The sequence below is a fragment of the Petaurus breviceps genome, unplaced genomic scaffold (genome assembly GCF_028583685.1).
Source record: "Petaurus breviceps papuanus isolate PSGF00001 unplaced genomic scaffold, PetGlider_PUasm1.0 90667, whole genome shotgun sequence".
Taxonomy (NCBI): domain Eukaryota; kingdom Metazoa; phylum Chordata; class Mammalia; order Diprotodontia; family Petauridae; genus Petaurus; species Petaurus breviceps.
Window position 1 is genome coordinate 7,538,962 of NW_027187302.1, and position 21,567 is coordinate 7,560,528.

General features: G+C 37.2%; 1 protein-coding gene across 1 annotated transcript in view; it reads right to left on the reverse strand.

Moving 5' to 3' along the window:
* The window catches only part of RRAGD (Ras related GTP binding D), a 60,538-nt gene that overhangs the window by 21,200 nt on the left and 17,771 nt on the right, over positions 1 to 21,567 (reverse strand). The window contains exons 3-6 of the mRNA XM_069065131.1: positions 17,642 to 17,937; positions 4,400 to 4,599; positions 2,965 to 3,079; positions 1,310 to 1,452 (exon numbers count right to left, since the gene is read on the reverse strand). Coding sequence (XP_068921232.1) covers positions 1,310 to 1,452; positions 2,965 to 3,079; positions 4,400 to 4,599; positions 17,642 to 17,937 — 754 coding nt within the window. The remainder of the gene's footprint in view (positions 1 to 1,309; positions 1,453 to 2,964; positions 3,080 to 4,399; positions 4,600 to 17,641; positions 17,938 to 21,567) is intronic.

The following is a 21,567-nucleotide window of genomic DNA, read 5'->3' on the forward strand; positions in this document are numbered from 1 at the left end:
AGATTGATATTCCTAAAATACAGATCTGACCATGTCACTTCCATGCTCAGGAAGCCCTCTTTTCCCTCTACAATAAAATTTAAATATTTCTGTTTGTCATTCAAAGACTTTCACATTTAAAGATTTTCACTGGCCTCAGCCTACCTTTCTAGGATGCTTGTATATCACTGCCCTTCATGGACCCTTCATTCCAACCAAAATGGCCTACTTTGTGTCTTCCTCATATATTCTATTCTATCTCCCATCTGTTCCTGCAAAGAATTACCTGCTCATATTCACCTCTTACAATTCTTTACTAAATACAACTGATACTTCCTACAGAGAGGTACTTCCTAACCTCTCCACCCTAGCCCAGTTACTCTTACCCTCCTGCCCAAAATTACTTTGCATTTACTTTGAATATATTTTGCATTTACTAATGAATATATGTACAAATTGCTTTCCCTAAGAGAACTTCAGCACCTTGAAGGCAGAGAAAGTTTCATTTTTCTTTTTCTATCTGCAGTGTGTAGCGCAGAGAGCCAACATTTAGAGAACACTTATGAGAAGCCACTTAATAAATGCTTGCTAAATAATGTTACATTTTATCATGTCAAGAAATAAGCTCCAAATCTTCCCCTTGATGTTGAATTTATGTTATATACAATTTATAGGGAGTTATTTTCAAAGAACATATCTATAATGTTACATACAGTTCTACTGGGATATACTTTAAGTAGAAAATGTCCACTTGGCTTGCATTTCTAAGAGTCCTACAATAGGAGAGATATTCTATAAGTATGCCCAAAATAATCCCAGCTCTTTCCTGAAGGAGATAATAGAACTGTTGTAAACATGGGGCATTAACTCAGTGTTTACGGGTCTGTATTATCTTAGCATATCCCAGTACTTCCTAAGGGTATGAGTAATCATGATATTCTGACAGTTTTCTGTACAAATAGAACCTAGCCTTTTCTAGTCCTTTGGTATTCCAAAGGTAGAACAGTGGATAGAAAACTGGGCCTGGAATTGAGAAGACTTGAGTTCAAATCCAATGTCAGACACTTACCCTGAGTAAGTCACTTAATCTGTTTGTCTCAGTTTCTTCAACTATAAAATGTGGATAATAATAGCACCTACCTCCCAGGGTTGTTGTAAGGATTCAATAAGTTAATATTACAAAAACCCTTAGCACAGTGTCTAGTACAAAGTAGGTACTATATGAATGCTTGTCTCCTCCTTTCCTAAATGCCTTAAATAAAATAACACCTTAAAATAAAATGTTATATGAGAGAAGGGCCTTGTTCAAATAACGAGTCATTCAACTTACCCATATATGCAAGAAATGTCGATAACCACATCTATCATATCACAGCAGAGTTCATATGTCTGCATATCCACAGGGGTACTATCTGTTGCAATATAAATTTTACTGACCACATCAAACAGAAAGGCCTTTTCAATTCCAGAATTCTGCAACAAAGGAAAAAGGTTCTTAAAATGACCCTTGTTTTCATGTAACAGTACAGTTATATAATTACATGCCTCACAAAATGTGAATATCAAGTATGAACAGACAAAAATGAAATGCGTGAAGGTGTATCTAGCTGGTTGACAGATTAATGTACTGGTTACTGACAGGGGGAGTTAAATTTCAGACTTTTTTAGAAGTGGATTATATCAGAATAGATAAGTAGACACATTCCTAATAGAGTAACAAAGCTGTACAAAGATAATTTCTTGACCTTTGAAGGAGTGGTTATGTATGTTTTGGCAGACAGAGCACTGGACCTGGGATGCAGGAAGATGAGTTCAAATCTTGCCTCACACATTTACTAGCTAGGTAATCCAGGACAAATCATTTAACTTGTTTGCCTTAGTTTCATTATTTGTAAAATGGGGATAATATTGGCACCTACTTGCCAGGGCTGCTGAGAGTATCAAATGAGATAATATTTGTAAAGTGCTTTGCAAATGTTAAAATGCTATATATAGTGATGATGATGATGATGAAGAAAAAACTGACAATTAGCAATATTATAGGTAGCTAGGTGGTGCAGCAGATAGAGTTCTGGGCCTGGAGTCAGGAAGACTTGAGTTCAAATCTAGGCTTCAGATATTTACTAGCAAATGACTGTGGGCAAGTCACTTAACCTCTGTCTTCCTCAGTTTCCTCATCTGTGAAATGGGGATAATAACAGTACCTACCTCACAGTGTTGTTGTAAGAATCAAGTGAAATAATATTTATAAAATGCTTAGTACAATGCCTAGGACATAGTAGTCCCTATATAAATGCTTATTCCCTTTCCCTTTTCCTAGTAAAATATGGTACATGATAAATTTGATTTAGGTATAACATAAAAGCGACCCTGACTAGCATACAACCACTTTTATACTTCCTACCCAGCTAGCAATTATCATACACTGCCTTTTGCAGTATTGCTGATTTTAAAAATAAATTGTATATTTTATAAAATCACAGGTCCCTGAGGTATTGACAACACGGATGCCTTGTCTACCCAACTGACTGATCTTCTGAAGGCAGGCAGTAGCACCTAACACTGTGGCCGTACAAAAGCTTGCAGAGTAGATGGTCAATATTTGTTAAGTGATAAATGAATGTTTGATCACTACAACAACTACACTGCAATAATCCAGCTTTCAACTTTGGCCATAAAATCTGTCTATCAAATGACCAAAATGGGACAAAATCTAATTCATCGTTGACCAAGGTCAACCTCAAAGTTCTACGTGTTAATTGATCCATTGCATAGGCTAATTTATTTTCCAATGAACTAACATATTTCCCAAGCCCTCCGTTATTGATAACTCCAAGTATAAAATCATGGAATAACTGAGAGATGTGGAAATATTTTCAGTTCACAGAGGCAGAATGTAACAGTTTAAGTCAGTATTTTTTTTTTTTAAATCTCACGAAGCAACTCTCAAACTCGGCAAATGTCTCCAGCATATGTTTTACTTACTGAGATAAAGATGTTTAGTAAATTCTCCAGGGTTGGGAGCTGTGGAATCAGTTTCTGTACCACTTTGCTAAAAGCTTCAAATATAGAATGATCATATATGCTTGTCAGATAAAAGCTGAAAGAGGAAACAATGTTGCATCATAGTTTTCTTTTTCGCTTGTTTAAGAGGAATATGCTGCTTGTGTCATAAAAACAAATACCCCTGGATCCTTGCGGTATGTGCTCCTCAAGAGATGCCCAATTCTTCCCCCCACCCTTCCCTACTTAAAATCAAGAAGCCTCCAGAAAACTCTGGCTTTCAGGTAAAAACCCTGACAGTTCTTTTCATAAAATGTGTCTTAATAAAAGCTGGGTGATGTAGAGGACAGACCAATGCACATGAGAGTCAGGAAGACTCTTAAGGTTCAAATCCTGCTTCAGACATTTGTTACCTTGGTGACCATAGACAAGTTACTTATAACCTTTCTCAGAATCAGTTTCCTCAGCAGCAAAATAGTGATAATAACTCAAAGGATGGTTGTAACGATCAAATGAAACAATATACATAAAACTCTTTGCAAACCTCAAAGAATGCTAGAAATTATTATTAAAAGTACAAGCTCTGAGTGTTCTTATTTACTAAGTAGTGAGGATAAAATGAGATAACTTGTAATGTGCTTGGCACAAGAGCTTGGTACAGAGTAGGTGCTTAATCAATGCCTATTTATTCATTAATTGACCACAAATGGGCACTGTGCAAAATGTATTGCCACAGAGACCATCCCAGTCAGCATCCTGATGACCTACTCTCAGACTGAGACACTTCCATGCCAGGTCCAGCAATAAGAATCATTATATTATGCTACTTTCTAACATTATTGTTACCAATTTGCCAAATAAATGATAATAATTATTATGATAAAAATAGCAATAATAATAACTAATACTTTATATAGTACTTTCAGGTTTACACAGAATCATAGAGCTGGCAGAGACTTCAGAGGTCATCTAGTCCAAATCCTTCATTTTAAAGATGAGGAAACTGAGGCCTGGGGATATTACATAACTTAACCAAGGTTTAATTTAATGATGCTGGAATGCCATACCAAAAATCCCTGGGGAAGCCAGGTTCTTGTTACAGCTATTTCTATTTGAACTCAACTCCAATGACTATGGTTTTATTTATTAATGTATTGACCAGGAATGGCATATTTCACTATCAATTAGCCATCAGGATTCATTGATACATTTAATTATAGGGCATCAACTATGAACGTTTGCAAAAACAATCTGTTCTGCCTACATATAAAAGCACAATGATATAAAAAGCATAATGCCCCTTTCAAAATCCTGTCCTAACGCAAGAGAGCTAAGCCAGGTGGAGTGACAGTGGTTTTGAACCCCAACTTGCTTCTTTTCTTCTTTTCAGGTTGTCCCTTCATGCCACTTCTCTCACCTGAGGTGAATTTTCTCTAATCCAGCATCAGCAAGGTCATCATTTGCTCTCTGATGAATATCTCTTTGGGTTTCGATCTTATGATCATCAGACAAGCCATCCACTTTATGAATAAACACTTCAAAGTTGATGTCAGGATGTACCTTGTAGGCTCGAGTTACAGTGAGGTGTAGCCTGGCTAGGGCTTCCATATAATCATCCTAGTAAGAAAATAAAAAAAATTCCTATGAAAGTTTCAACAAGATCAAAGAATCCAAAGGGCAGCCCACATCCCCGAGTTGTTAAATAGGGAAATTCTGTTAAGACAGGTCACTGTCTTCTTTCACAACATGATTAATACAGTAAAATGTGTTACATGATTGAACATGTATAACCTATATAAAACTGCTCACTGTCTCAGGGAGGGTGGAGGTGAGGGACAGAGAGAGAAAATCTGGAACTTAAAGTTCATTAAAAATGCATGTTAAGGGGCAGCTAAGTGGCACAGTGAATAGAGCACCAGCCCTGAAGTCAGGAGTGACCTGAGTTCAAATCCGGCCTCAGACACTTAACACAAAAACTAGCCATGTGACCTTGGGCAAGTCACTTAACCCCAATTGCCCTCCAAAAAGCGAAACAAAACAAAAACAAAAAAGAATGAATGTTCATCAGCAACATTGTGCAATGATCATCTATGAAGGTCTTAGCTCTTCTCAGCAATACAATAATCCAGAACAATTCCAAAAGACTCATGATGGAAAAGTCATCAACAACCAAAGAAAGAACTATTGAGTCTGAATCCAGATCAAAGCACACTATTTTTACCTTTTTTTGCTTTTTGTGGTTTTTTCCTTTTTGTTCTGTTTCTTCTTTCACAACATGACTAATGTGCAAATATGTTTAACATGATTGCACATGTATAACCTATATCAGATTGCTTGCTGTCTTGGGGAGGGGGGAAGGAGGGAGAAAAATTTGGAACTCAAAAATCTTATGAAAGATGAATGTTGAAATTATCTTTAGATGTAATTGGAAAAAATGTTAATGATTGCACATATATAACCTATAAATTGCTTGCTGTCTTAGGGATGGGGGAAGGGAGGGAAAGAAAAAATTTGGAACTAAAAATTTTATATAAGAAAATGAAGGCTAATAATTGACTTTACTCATAACTGAATAATATAAAATACTATTTAGGAGAAAAAAGTGAAGGTTAAAAATTGTCTTTACATGTAACTGGGAAAAAATAAAATATTTTTAACATAAAAAAATAAAGACAGGTCACTAAGTTAAAACAGCTTAGCTTCATGAAATCCATGTACTTTCAGGTCCTTTTTCACATGTTCTATTAATTTTGAAAAACCGTTCAGGATATTCTCTACCAACACAAGATATTTTCTAAAGGCCCAGGGGAAAAAATGGATTCACTGAGGTTCTGTTCTCAAAATGGGTTTTATTATCCAGAATGAGAAAGCAAAAGGGAAGCAAAATGTGTATGGTTTAGACCAGTGTGACTCAAAATGAGACCAGAGCAGAGAGGCCTTTGCATAGCTGTTTGGCAATGGCCACTGGAAATTATTAGTTATAGGAACAAAGAGGGATACCTTCAGTGTGGTTCCACGGCAAGGATATTGCTATTAGTCACAGGACCTGATTTCAAATCTGGTTCTGTCATTACTTGTTTGACCTTTCTGAGCCTCAGTTTCTTCATCTGTAAAATAATAGGGTAAAACTAAATGACCTCTAAGGTCCCTTTAAGCTCTAGATCTATGGTTCTTCCTTCTTTTCTGGGGCTTTCCCATTCATGTTTTTACTTTTAGTTTTTAATAGAATGTTAAGGGAGCTGTTTGAGGTTTTAAAGAAAGATTAAAGTTACAGGTCACAGGGAAGATTAGGGACAAGAAATGTGGTAAGAACATTGGAGAACCACTTGTCTACAGATGTTAACCTGAATTGGATATATTCCTCTTTTTCTGCCCACCTACAGATTTAATATTTTAGAGAGAAAAGCATGATCTCAGGAAGCAGTTAAAGAATCTTTCTAACCTTCTTATTAAATTGAGAGTTGAGTAACGAGCTGAAACTATACTATAGTACTTAAATGGGATATTTAACTTCATTGTGAACTCTGAAACATAAAACATTCATTTTTCTTTTTCAATGTATAACCATAACCTTTTCACAGTAGCTTCTTATAGGATAAGGTTAAAAAGAGATACAAAAGATCTAAAAAAATGTCTCTTCCATCAACTATTGTACTCTTGGGACAGTTTTAAAAAATAAGCATGCACTATGCTTCAGACACAACAGATTTTAGTTTCATTGCACCAAAAGAGGAAAAGAATGTCGCATATAGAGTAGACTAATGATTTTTTTTAAACTGTCTCAGTTTATTTAAAAAAACACTATGACAGAATAAATAAATAGGGAAGAAAAAATTCTCGCCCCGAAGCCCCAAGAGCTTTTGCAAAATATAAACGATAAAAGTTTATATTCCTTTGGACAGAGCACCCACATGTAAAGTGTGACACCCCACTTGGACAGAGGGAGAAGAAGAGGAAGAGAGGAAGGAGGAGAGAGAAGAGGAGGAAGTACTTAAGTAATAGTTTATGGGTTCACATATCTAGAGTTGGAACTTCTAACCTTTTCATTTTATAGATGAGGAAACTGAAGCCCAGCTATAGACTGATGATTTCTAATGTTTTTGCAACACCTGGGGTAATGGTAGTGCTACTAGAAGACTCACAAAAATGTCTCAAATTAATTTTAATTCACTTTCATTTTTTTAAAGCTAAGGCAGCATTATACAGAAGGAAAAATGCATTCACTTTGAAATCAAAGGACCTGATTTCAAATCCTGCCTGTGTGACCTTGTACAAGTCACTTTACTACTCCTGGCATCAATTTCCTCACTTGTAAAATGAAGGCATTAAATGAAATGGCCTCTAAAGTCTCTTCTAACTACAAATATATGGTCCAGTGTGGAAGCTTAAGGGGTTGGGGGGGGGGGGGGAGAAGAGATAAGAGACTAAATCAGTCCATGAAAAGGAAGACATCATAACACAAACATGTGAATCAGGGCTCTGAAACGTACTTCACTCTTTCATTAGATTGTAAACCGCTCAAGGGGAGGGACTATCTTTTGCCTTTCTTCGTATTCCCAGCACACACAGTAGATGCTTAATAAATGTTTTGTTTTGTTTTGTTTTTTAAAAAAAGACCTATCTCAAAGCATATTTCTCATCTGCTCCTTTGGAAAATCTTAAATATGTAGCAGAGTCACCACCTACAAAATGGTCAAAGCCAAAAACCACATAATGAAGTAAAATCAACATGTGGAATGGCATCAGGAAGCTAACCACTAAGTTAACCACGGAAGACAGGGGGTAGCTCGAAGGTGGGGCACATGCAGGTAATTTGCCCTTTAGTTATGTAGAAATCACTGTTCATGTTGTCGAAACCATCTCTTTACAATCCCACAGAGGCTATGGAGAAAACATAATTCTGTGTGGATGTTTTCTCTACAATTTGCTTTTTTTTTTTTAATAAGCTGGCAATACTGTGATTACGATAAATTCACACACATACAAAAAGACAAAACTAAAATGAGTGTCTGATTGAGCAGTGGTTTAAGATAATAGAAATATTTCACTTTTTTCTACTTTGATTCTTGTTCCAAAGCTTGATTTTTAGTATCTATAATCATTTATAATCACAAAGAAACCAATAATCATTTATAGGAATTTACAGGAAATTTATAGGAAATAACCTTCGTCTACTATCTACTAAGATGTGTCGGACAGGATCTCAAACAGATGACTTTATTATTCTTTATCACTAATAAAACACAAATTTTTTTCATTTTTCAAAATGTTTTCCCTAAATTTCCAATTTTCCTTTTAAAATGTAATTTACAAAAGGGATGGTTACTTTAGGGAACTCTAACTATAGACTTCATGAGGAAAAAAAGCCTTTAAGAAATTTATTCTTATCTTCAAGTAATGTGAAAACTAAACCTGACTTTTTTCTGTTAAAAAAAAGTGCCCAATCCAGTTCCCCATTACTACTACTACTACTGCTATTACTAACAGCTACATTTATATATCACTTACTATATGCCAGGCACTGAGCTAAGAGACTTACAATTATTATCTCATTTGATCCTCACAACAACCCTGAAAGGTAGGTGCTATTATTATCTCCATTTTACAGATGAGGAAACTGAGGCTTGCCCAGGTTCACACAGGTAGTACAGCTATATTTGAACTCAGGTCTTCCTGACTCCAGGCCCAACATCTGCCCACTGAGACATCTTGTTGCTCCAGCAAAGACTGAATGACCACTTCATAGTCATGCTGTAATGAGGCTTCTTTTGCAGCTATGGGTTGGACTGGATAGTTGCTGGAGTCCCTTCCAACTCTAAAATTTAGTAATTGTGTTACTTAGGGCAGGCGTTGGCAAACTAGGGCCTGGGATTTGTTCTACCTCCTGTTTTTTTGTATGATCTGTCTGTTTTCCTGTGGCCCACAAACTAAGAATGAATATTGCATTTTAAAATACAACAAAACTTTATTACAAGATGTAAAAACCATTCTTAGCTTGTGGACTGTACAAAAACAGGCAGTAACAAGATTTGGCCCCATGTATCACAGTTTGCCAGCCCCCTATCTAGGGCAACGTAAAACTGAAAAACTTTATCAGAAACATCCCCAAACAGGTTGGTGGCAGAAACAACACTTGATTTAAAGGTGAAGTATCATAAATGAATACTTCAAAAGACCTTTAATTTCATCAGTACAGAGAATTCCCAGTGTGGTAACACTTTCACACGTGGGGTAGGGGAGGTGGTAGGGAATAACTAAATCCATCAGAAGGAAAACATCACAATACAAAAATGTGAACCAGTGCTCTGTATCTCTACTGCAACCTATCTATGACTTAATAAAATATAGCAGAAGCAGGCTGGAAATTAAGAGGAGCAATTTGTTTTTGTGGGTCAGTCATTTTAGTCGTGGCTGACTCTTCGTGACCCCATTTGGGATTTTCTTGGCAAAGACACTGGAGCAGTTTGCCATTTCCTTTTCCAGCTCATTTTACAGATGAGGAATGAAGGCAAACAAGGTTAAGTGACTTGCCCAGGGTCACATAGCTAGTGATTATCTGATGCCAGATATGAACTGAGGAAGATGAGTCTTCCTGGTTCCAGGCCTGGCATTCTATCCACTGTACCAGCTGCCCCTGAAGAGGAGTAAACTATTTTCCAAGAAAAACTACTTACTCATTAAAAGGGTTGTCATCTTTGCCCATTCCAATGACAAGGGTAGCAAAAGTAATGCAAATTATGGAAATTAAGAGGTGAATGAGACAGGTGACCTCTCCAGCCCCTTCTTTCCTTCAGCACACAGAAGGAACTACTATAGCCATTACCATCAGGCCCTAAAATTCTGTTTTTAGCCCACCTGAAATTTGAGGCAAAGAACACACCCAAGAACCCATTGTCTTAGAAGAACTCACTAAGAAAACTAGGGCAGCAAGGATAATAGCTACCATCCATATTCTTAGACTTCATGGATGCCTTTCTAAGCCCTGAACAGATCTCCTGTTTTAATTAAAAAAAAAAACAACCATGTAGTGACCTCCTCTACCTCTAGGTTCTTTCTCAGTCTGGACCAATCCTTGACAAGTCCATGTCAGGAGATATATTTTTTTAGAGCATTGGGGTATTATTCAGGGCACTGGAGGAGGAAAGGAAGGAAGGAAGGAAGGAAGGAAGGAAGGAAGGAAGGAAGGAAGGAAGGAAGGAAGGAAGGAAGGAAGGAAGGAAGGAAGAAAAGAAAGAAAGAAAGAAAGAAAGAAAGAAAGAAAGAAAGAAAGAAAGAAAGAAAGAAAGAAAGAAAGAAAGAAAGAAAGAAAGAAAGAAAGAAAGAAAGAAAGAAAGAAAGAAAGAGAAAGAAAGGAAGGAAGAGAAAGAAAGAGAGGAAGGGTGGAGGGAGGGAGAGAAGAAAAGAAAGAGAGGAGAAAAGGAGAGAGGAAGGAAGGAAACAAGGGAGAAAGAAAGAGGGGGAGGAAGGAAGGAAAGAAGGAAAGAAGAAAGGAATAAAAAAAAGAAAGCTCCTTACATAGTTATATGTCTATCTTTCAGAGTTTACAGAGAAAACAAAACATGCAGGCATGAAGAGAAAAACCTATGGTAATAAGAACTCTCCAGACCTGGAAGGATGGGCTGTCAGAAACTCACTCTGGAGAATCCCCTGCCCTTCACCCCAGTTAAGAGGAGGGACTGTGTTAGCAGAAGGTCTCATGACAGGTTGAGACAAACAGCTACTCCTCAAGGCATGTGAAGAGGACAATAAACCCCAAATTAATTGAACCTTTGAGTATGCCAGGAATACCCAGCAATGGGTAATTTCGCAAGAGTTTAGTAACCCCTTTGGCTCTATAGACAACAAGGACAAAAGAAATTTAAGGGGCTAAGAAATGAGCTATTCATTCAATATATTTTTGGTCTTGGGAGAAAAACCATGTCCTGGAAAAATTTACCTATATGTAAGGTGAAGCATTCTCCTCTGAGAAGATAGTTTCTAATAATAAGCTAAGGAGTATTATTAAGATGAAAAAATTTAAATTATGATATCAGTGCTCCTGGAGGGACCATGGTATGGGTTATTTGCATGCACCCAGGTAGTACAGTTGATAAGTGCTTCATATAAAGTCAGGAGGACCTGAGTTTGAATCCTTGCCTTAGATACTTACTTAGCTGAATGGCCCTGGGCAAGTCATTTAACCTCCCTCAGACTTAATTTTGTCATCTGTAAAAATAACACCACCTACCTCACAGAGTGCTGTCAAGGGTCAAAGTAAAGAACAAAAGAGCTTTACAAACCTTAGAGATATGTAAATGTTAAGTATTATTATTACTTCTAGCTTAAATTATATCATGATCTTCAAAGCCAGTTTGCATCTAATTACTCTATGACCAATCAGCCTGTTATTCTCCATAGCAGCAAATGAGATTCATTAGGAGTTAAGAATGTCTGGCCCAGATGGATGACAGGTCAGGGGAGGTAGGGCAGGAAGAGCAGAAATCTTATCTACACTATCAATTTCTTCTGCCTAAGGCCAGGGAAAGGGCTTATTCAGCTCAACAGGGCATCAAATAAGGTTGCCCTTTATAACCAGCCCTTGGAATGCTTGAGAAGTTTCTTGACTCTGTGTGTCAAGAGATTATGGAATTCACTCCTCTGGGGTTTGGCAGATTCTCACTTGTTAGGAGTAGTCTTGCTTGAAATATGATCTCTCCAAGTCCCTTCCTAATCCTGTGGGGTCAGTGATTTGTTAGGATATTAAAAATTATTTTTCCATGAAAAAAATTAACCTCCCAGGAAACCACTGAAAATGTTCCCCTCAGTAACCATGCATTTACACTTAAAATTCATGGAGGCAACGTGATGTAATAGAAAGAGAACATATATGGAATGAGACCTGGATTCAAATCCTAACTGCCATTGCCTAGGTCAGGGGTGGGGAACCTGTGGCCTCAAGGCCAGTTTGGATTCAGTCAAAGGGTTGCATTTGAGGACCTAGAGGGCCACATGTGGCCTTGGGACTGCAGGTTCCCTACCTCTGGACTAGGTGAATAACCACTGGCAAATTGCCTAACTTCTCTGGGCTTCAGTCTTCTCATTTGTAAAATGGGTACCTTACCTCTCCCACAGGGCTATGAGGGAAGCTCTTTGTAAATATTAAAGCCTTATACAAATGCCAGTTATTATTGAATACTGCACTAAATCAGACTTCTGAGTGGCTGTTACTTTCCTGAAGTTAAGGAAATGAACTACTTAAAAGAACTGGGGCAAATCTTTCTTTTGAGAAGCAGTCTGACTTTGTAGGTAAGAGCTTTGGAGTCGGGAAGACTGTGGGTTAGAATTCACCTCAGGCGTTTATTATAAGCTTTGTGACTGACATTGGGAACATCATTTAACTTCTCTCAGCCTGTTTCCTCACCTGTTAAATGGGCATAACAGCACCTACCTAATTTGTTGCTTGTATGCTCTCCTCTCTATATATATGTATATGTGTATGTACATGCATATATTATATAAACATTAACTATATGTACATATGTATACATGCACACACACACATACACATACCATACACACACATTTTATTCTTCTACCTAAAATGTAATGAAATAAATGCACGATCTATTGCTCCCTGAATGGCCCTGAGCAAATTATTTACGCAATCTGGGCCTTGTAACAACAAGCATGCTAAGGATCACTGGGCCCCTCCCTCTGCCCTGCAACTGAGCTATCCCACACCATTACTTTTATGGGGCTATGAGATCCTGGAGGGCAAGGACTACCTTCATTTTCTATTTGTATCTTCAGGACTTAGCACTGAAGCTAAAGCCTTAGCACTTAGCACATGGCCAAACACTGTTGCCTAGTTCACAGTAAGTACTTAAATGCTTTTCCTCTCAGTGATTCATTCATCCCTTTTATCTTCATTCCAAGATCTATTCTAGGTCTATAACTCATTTCTAGGCTCCCAAAATCTCTCAGCTATCCATGGCATATAGAAGGATCACCGAGTCTTTGTGAACACACTTTGAAACATTACATAAATGTAGGGTCTTACTATTAAGTCTACCATAGGACTAGACAGGAAATCTCTTAAAAGACAGCCAAGAGAATAAGAGGGTTCATTCCACTTCCCCACACAAGGGCTACGGGGCTAGGGAGTCTTCAGTGTTTGAGAAGAGTTCTGAACTACCCCACTGCTAAAAGCTGGTACCCGTGAAGGCCAGAAACAGAACCCAAAACCCCATGACTTCCACTTTCTTACCACTTACCATACACTGCTTTTCTGTAACCCCTTCTTTGCCTTTCAAGAGACATAGCAACTCTTCAGCTGCTGGCTATTGATGTTGGTCATGAACTATTTTCTTCCCTTCAAAACCCAGGATCTATGCTGACCTTATGTGATGACCAATGGATCTGTGATCTTATCATTGTGGGCACTGCCTTCAATAATACAGATCACACTCAGGCCTGTTTATCCTGTGTAATTCTTGGCCACATCCTCTCGAAATTCATTAAAAGGGGCTGACCTGTGGGGGTGGGAGGGTTCCTAAATTTTTCTTGATAATGCCTGGATATCAATGGAGCCTGTAGGCTTTCCTTCAGTTATCCCTCCCTCTTACTGGGACTGCTTTTTTATAGTTGTGCATTTCTCTGATAACAGCCTTTATACCACTTCTGTATAATTGCTTGTTTGTAATGCCTTCCAAACTCCTAATACACAAGACAGATCTCTTGGTACCCCTTTGAATGATTCTCAGTTTTTATCCTTTTGAGATGGTAGTATCCCTTGATTCAGTCATCCCTGGAAGAACAATGGTGTTTTAAAAATAAGCCTTGGCTTCAGGGATTTTTAAAAAAATGCAATTTCCCAAAGGTAATCCAGTTTGCTCTCTTCCTCCCCCTCCTAATGACTCTGGGCCCAGCCCACTGTCCATCTGAAATGCCTATCTAACATACACACACACACACACACACACACACATATATGTATGTATGTATATATCTATAGTAATGGACCACATCTCCAGTTGTCCATCCAACTGCATGTCACAATCTGGACACTAAAAATTCTTCATCCACTTTATTCCTCCTGGTGTATAGTTAGGTTGAATTCTTTTGATTCATTGTGGATTTCATTTAGTAGGCTCTGCAATGTTTGGCACTTGACACAATCAGCAAAACGTAACCTGCAAATAAGAACATCTAGAGATTTATAGTGAATCCTTCTTTGATTTAGACTCAGTTCTGAGTTCATGAAGTCCATGAAGGATGTTTCATGACAACATCAAATATCTTTGGTGAACATATGGAAACCTCGTATAACTTTTCTTGATGTTACTAATCAGCCATTGAACAGCTATATATGTTGTTTCTTGTATGATCATAACATGAATATGGGAGGCACTATATTGAAGAAGTGTTATATTTTTGTAGTCTTCAAACAATAAGTACAGTGGAGATTTTATACTATATCTGACCCTTTTAATCAATTATGATTGTAGAGATGTGGTCTACTGTGGAATATCACTTGTGAAAGCTTGCTATATCTTCATCCAGTATGTCTTCAATGCTTCTGTAGATTATTTTCAGGATAATACTACTAAGTAGACTTATGAAGTTCCTAACATAAAAGTCATTGATATTCCCTTCATTACATTTTGGTAAAAAAAAAAAATAAAGTCTGGGGCGGCCAGGTGGCGAAGTGAGTAAAGTGCCAGCCCCAGAGACAGGAGGACCAGGGTTCGGCTCCAGCCTCAAACACTTAATACCCACATAAAAAAACTAGCCGTGTAACCTTGGGCAAGTTACTTAACTCCAATTGGCCTCCAAAAGGCAAAAAATTAAAAAATAAAGTCTGAGATTGTTCCATACTTTTGCATCCTCCATTCTTTATAATACTTTGAGAATCAACCCCCCAATGACCTTAAAACTTTGACTTTTTCAGTTTAGTCTCACTACTTTTCCCGTCTTTGTTTTCTTTAGTATCATTTCCACTTCCTTGGGCAATTAACCCAAGATTGTGATGTTGGAGTCCAAATGTGGCTTGTTGTACTGTCATTGATGCAGGAAAAAGTTTATTACAAAAAATGTTCACAGATCTTTTCCATATTTTGTCTCTTGTCTTTCTTTTAGTTAAATGCTCATGAGATTACTTTTTTATTTTGAGTTCTAATCAAATTTCTTTAAATTTATTTATGCCTCTACTGCACCTCACTTTTGTGAAACAATGCTACTGATAATTTTTCACACCATCTCTATTAAATTCAACAAACTAGTTTATATTCTAAACTGATGTTGCCTTTTATTGCAATATCTTATTGTCAAAGAAACCAAGTGCTTGTTGGCTAAGATGCAATCTAGGCTTTTTTTGTCTCTTCATTCTGGCAAACAATTTGTACCAATGGAACTTCAGGAAATGGTAAAAATTGTATTAATGTCTGCTTCTTCCTCTATTTCTCATTTTTTGGCATCAACAACTTTTTAAATAGGTCAAGTAGGAAATATTTTAATTTTATTGCCATGTCTTTTTCCCCTTCATTTTTCATCTTCTAGATTTTTGTCAATTTTCATCTTAGCTCTAACAAGTCAGTTGGTGGTCACAGTGTCTGGAATATAGTAAATACTTAGTAAATGTCTATCAATTGGTCTGACAAAACACAAACAGCTTACTGGGAATGATTCTCACCTCAGTTAGAAATTGTTTCCTTTAATAAAATAGTTACTTTTGTTTATTACTTAGTTTCTGCCATATCCAGTATCTCTCAAATATTTTCTTAAAATATTAATTTTATATGAGTATGATGCTTTTGCATTGTCTTGAAACCTGTCACCTGAGACATATTTTTCAGTATAATTTTTACCATCCTCTTTAAGACCGTGTTTTCACTGAAGCTACCTAGTACTGAAATATATGTTAATCTAATTTAGAAAATCATATATAGTTTTTTCATAGAATTTCTCTACATCTTGATTTTTTGTGACAGATGTTCATGCATAAACTGATATTTGGGGGGGGGGGTCTTTTAGAAAATACTTGTCATGAAAACTACAGTACAGATGTCCAAATGTACCATGAATTTTTCTTTTTGCTTTTGACTGCACAATCAAACCAACTCCAAACACTTCCTCTCCGAGGAGTACTTGTGAGCCATCTGTCCCTTTAGCTGCTACTTCTTTTTGTCTTTTGGTTTCATTTACAGGAAGAATTTCAAGATTAATTAGATTCAGTGTCTCCAGTCCACCTGTCGGATGCTGACCTCACATTTACTTTATCAACAACTGAATTGACATTTATAGATGGCCTAAAAACTGGAATCTTAGCCCTTTCAGTCTTCTTTTCTGCCATTCTGTCACTGTCACTATAGAAGAAAGGTGTGGGCAAAGGACCATGTTGTATTTTCCTTTTTTTCATGAGTTGCCATGAAAGATGACAACTTTTCTTCCTGGGGCTCAGCTTCAGAGTGGGGAGGAGCAGACCAGCCACTTGGTGATTAATTTTTTAGCCACAGCATTGCAATAACATGCATGATATGACCTGCCAAAATACATATGCTCTTGGTACAGTTTTCAAAAACCCCGGAGATTCTTTGCCACATCATGATGAACAACACAGTAGGACTTTCCAGAGATGGAATTAAGCAACCTTAATGGCTTGCTAAGGTAATTGAAACACTTGGTGATTCTTAATTAAGGCATTGTGTTTTTAAGAATCCTTGTCTAAACAGAACTAGATAACTTCTAAAGCTTAACTTATTAAGTGATAGCCATTAACAAATCTCTTAGCTTAGTTTACTCAGAAAATGGAACCAAAACACATATCCTATCTAAAAAGAGAAAGCATATAGTGACATGTTTCACGAATGTACTGTGTTTGTATGTGTGGTGGGGCATGACGTATTTTGGAAAATATAACTTTGTGGGGGTGATGTTTGAGTATTTGTTAGGTAGTATCTGTTGTATCAAAACAAAATATATCAATAAAAATAGTTACAACACAAATTTGGGTCCTGAAGAAATGGGACAGAAGAAGTAACTTTTGATTGAGGGTGGGAAGAAAAGATAAAATTTAGGAGCGCTGCTATGGAGTTCTACAGAGGAGGGCCCTGCGCAAAATGAAGGGCATGATAAAAGATCACCTTGTTTACCAAGACATTGTACTATATTTCAATCCATCTTAATAGAGTGAAATTTTGTAGGCTCTTTGTTATATTATTCAATCAGAAAATGCATTCTGGGTTTCAAGGCACCAAATTAAAATTTAACTTTTAGAATGTACTCCATCTGTAAACAGGGTAGTATAGCCTGCTCATCGGTTAATATGCAGCTCTGACAGACCTACAACTTGGAAATTTTGTACCTGAAACATTACAAACCAAACCCAGGGCAAGTGTCAGGAAACACATCCTCAAATCAACTCTACAAGCATGATATTGTTAGGGAGAACACTGATGAGGATGGGGTTAGCTTGGGGAATAACTCACCTGGGATTCAGTAGAGGAGAGGAAGTGGGATATCTGGTACCTTCCTACTTTATATATAAGCCCTATTGTTTCCACAATGTCTGTGAACTGAAAAATGCTTTCAGCACCCTCTAAATTTGGCACCTTAGAAGAAAGCCCCAATCACCCTATCCTAGTTATGGCTCTGAGTGCTGACCTTAGATCTTTAACTTTACCTGGGAATCGATAACAAATATCAGCGCTCCTGTGCCCCTGAAGATCATCTCATAGTCAAACGTAGGGTCAAAAAAGTCAATTTGACCTGGGAAATCCCAAATCTGAAAGTTAACAAAGGAACTGTTGGAGACATCTTCTCGGCATATCTTATTAGTGCTCTCCAAGAACAGGGTTTCGTTGGGTGACATTTTGTGAAAGACGACTTTCTGAATAGACGACTTGCCACTTCTCCTCAGTCCCATAAGCAGAATCCTTGGCTTCACTTCAGTACTGAAGGGATCGCTGAAGTCCAGAACTGAAGAAACCACAAAATAAAAATGAGAGTGAGATACTTTCACAGTGGTTAATTAGAAGAGTTTCACTTCCATTTCAAATGTGATTCATGAGTCCCATTCTTTCCTACTTTGGTTTCTCTGAACACTAAGAATGCTATGCTCAGATTGACCATGTTTGCTGCTTTGAACTAATATCCAAAATGACTTTCAAACATTGCCTCATTCATCCTTAGTACATCCCTGTCTCAGAAAGAGGAGAGTTTGCATTAGTATTCCTATTTCATAGTTGAAGAATCTGGTACATTAATAAAAAGTGGCTTGCAAATAGTCATTCAGTCAATAAGCATTTAAGTGTCTACTATATGCCAGGCACAGTGCTAAGCACTGCGAGCACAAAAAAGGCAAAAGACAGTCTCTGCCCTTGAGGTGCTCATAATCTAATGGGGGAAACAGCATGCAAACACATATGTATAAACAAGCTACACAGGACAAACAGGAAACAATTAACTGAGGGATGGCACTAGAATTAAGAGGAATTGGGAAAGACTTCCTGTAGGAGGCAAGATTTTAGCTGGACTTGAGGAAAGGCAGGGAAGTCAGAAGGCACTCTAGGCATGGAGGGCAGCCAGAGAAAATGTTGAAAGCTGAGAGATGGAGTGTCTTGTTCAGGGAAATGTAAGGTTGTAGTTGAAACAGAATCTAAGCCCTTTGTATTTATTTCACACTTGTGTTTTAGATCCTCAAAACAGTCTTAGCTACATATGGAAACAATGCCTTAATTGTACATTAGCCACTATCCATGACCCTGTAGATTTCTAGCCAATGTTTATCAATCAGCAAGCATTTATTAAACATTCGCCATGTGCCAGACACTGTACAAAACATAGGGAACACAAAGAAAAAGTCATCAGTCCCAGCTCTCAAAGAGATTACATTCTAATGAGGAAAACAACATGTATGTACATAGATGCATACAAGATACATGCAGAGAAGATGGATGGTCACCTTGAAATTAGTCAGTCAACAAAGTATTCTTTTGGAAGGCAGCAAGCAACACTATTGCCAAGCACTTAGGTACTGTGCTAAGTGCTGGGGATTAAAGAAAAAACAAACACAGTGCCTGCCCACAAAAAGCTTACATTGTAATGAGAAGATAAAATGTGCATAAATAGTATATACATGATACATGCAGAGTACCTAAGAGTCAGTCATTCAGTCAGTCAATCTACAAGCATTTATTAAGTGCTTTCTAGCGCAGGCCAAGCTCTGTGCTAGTAAGTGCTGAAGACACAAAGACCAAATAATAATAATAATAATAATCCCTGCTCTCAAGAAGCTCACATTCTGGTAGGAAGTTACCAGTAGCTAAGAGGACTACAAGCAAGTGCTTGGCAAATGGGCTTGAAGGCAGGCAATCCTATTTAGAGCAGAGAGGCAAATTTTGGAGATGATGATCCTCCTCCAGGTACATGTTGCCTATGTTATATTTTACCAATTACAGTTTGGCTTCAGTACAAAAGTTTTACTGAGTTAAAACACCTTTACTACCAAAGATCCTTACTTCTTAAAATGTGTAAACTTCAAAAACTAACCTCTCCGCACCCCCCTCCATGTCCTATTTCTCCCACCCTTACACAAAATGAACCACATGGAACAGCCCACAGCAGAGAATCCATATAGCCTTCTTTTTTTTTTTTTTGGAGGGCAATTGGGGTTAAGTAACTTGCCCAAGGTCACATGGCTAGGTGTGTGTGTGTGTGTGTGTGTGTGTGTGTGTGTGTGTGTGTTAAGTGTCTGAGGCCGGATCCAAACTCAGGTCCTCCTGACTCCAGGGCCAGTGCTCTACTTACTGTGCCACCTAGCCACCCCGAATCCCTTAACCTAGTATTGCTTGAGTTGAAAAACATTCCCCCAACCCCATTAGATCACTGATTTCAGGAATCTTCTATTAGAATTTCTCTGGTTTGGGTCAATTATTAAATAAAGGGTAGGAGGCAGGAGCATAAAGAGACAAAGCTCCAGCTATGCTGGATTCAATTATCTAGACTTCAAAGGCTAAGAATAGACATTTTTCAGAGGAAGAAATACAAGTTATCAAAAGTCATATAAAAATGCTTTAAATCACTAATAATTAGAGAAATAAGAATAGAATTTTTCAGAGGAAGAAATACAAATTATCAAAAGTCATATAAAAATGCTTTAAACCACTAATAATTAGAGAAATTCAAATTAAAACAACTCTGAGGTATTTCTTCCTCAAATCCATGAAATTGGCAAAGTTTGACCAAAAAAAGGGAAAATGACACTTTGGAGGGGGTTGTGGAAATAAGAACTTTAATGTACTGCTGGTGGAACTGTAAATTGGTCCTACCATTTGGAAAATTAATTTGGAAGTATGCCCCCCAAATTACTGAACTGTACATATCCTTTGACCCAACAATACTGCCACTAGGCCTATATATACTATGAAGAGATCAGAAAAAGAGGAAAAGGTCTTCATATATATCACATCTCTTTTTGTAGTGGCAAAGAATTGGAAACTGAGGGGATATCCAATAATTGGGGAATGGCTGAACAAGTATGGTACATAATGTGATGGAATATTACTATGCTATAAGAAATGATAAAGGGGATAGCTCCAAAAAGATCTGGGAAGACCTGTACGAACTGATGCAAAGTGAAATGGGTAGACCCAGGAGAACAATCTACACAGTAACAGCAATAACATAAAGATAATCAACTCTGAAAGACTTAGTAACTGATCAACACAATGACCTGTTTGAACTGATACAACAAGAAGTGAGAACTAGAGTGCAATAATTACAGTATCATAGAGATGAACAATGAAAAACTTAGAAATTCTGATCGATACAATAGTCAACCACAATTCCAAAGGATTCATGATGAAATACATTTTTCACTTCCATATAGAGACTCAGAGTGCAAACTGAGGTATATTAATTTTTTTGGGGGGGGGGAAGGGACAATAAGGGGAGTCTGTTTTGCTTGACTACACATTTGTATCAGGTTCTATTTTTCTTGCTTTCTCAATGAGGAGGCCAAAAGTGGGGGAAGGGAATACAGACTTGAAAATAAAATGAAATTTGAATTTAGAATAAAAAATCGACTTCAAAGGATTTCCATTAGTTTTAAACTTTACGATTATACTACTCTTCTGCTCTGAAGCAGCCTTTCTGACCATATTTGTTCATTATATATAAGAATCAATATATAGTATAGCAGGATAGGGAGGGGACTTTTAAAGAAAAAAAAGAAAAACATGGATACATACCACACTAGTATTTTCTTTTTTTGCCCTGGGTTTATTCATTACTTCCCTCCCTTACCTATTATAGCCCTTTATTTTCCTCTTTCCTTCATTTATATTTTAATTTCATATTTTTTCAAAACTGATTTTTAAGAGTACATGTTAAGACTTGGTAAAAGCAAAAAATTCCATGTGTCATGCTTTATAGTATGTATGTAATATATCACCTTATAATTTTGGCATCTGAACCTGGGATATAGAAAAGTGAACTGAAAAAAACTTCTGTTCAAACCAGACAGGAGGATATGAAAAACAATTATGAAGGTAGATGGATGTTAACATTTGTACTTCAATATTTCTTTTTTAAAATAAATTTTGTCAC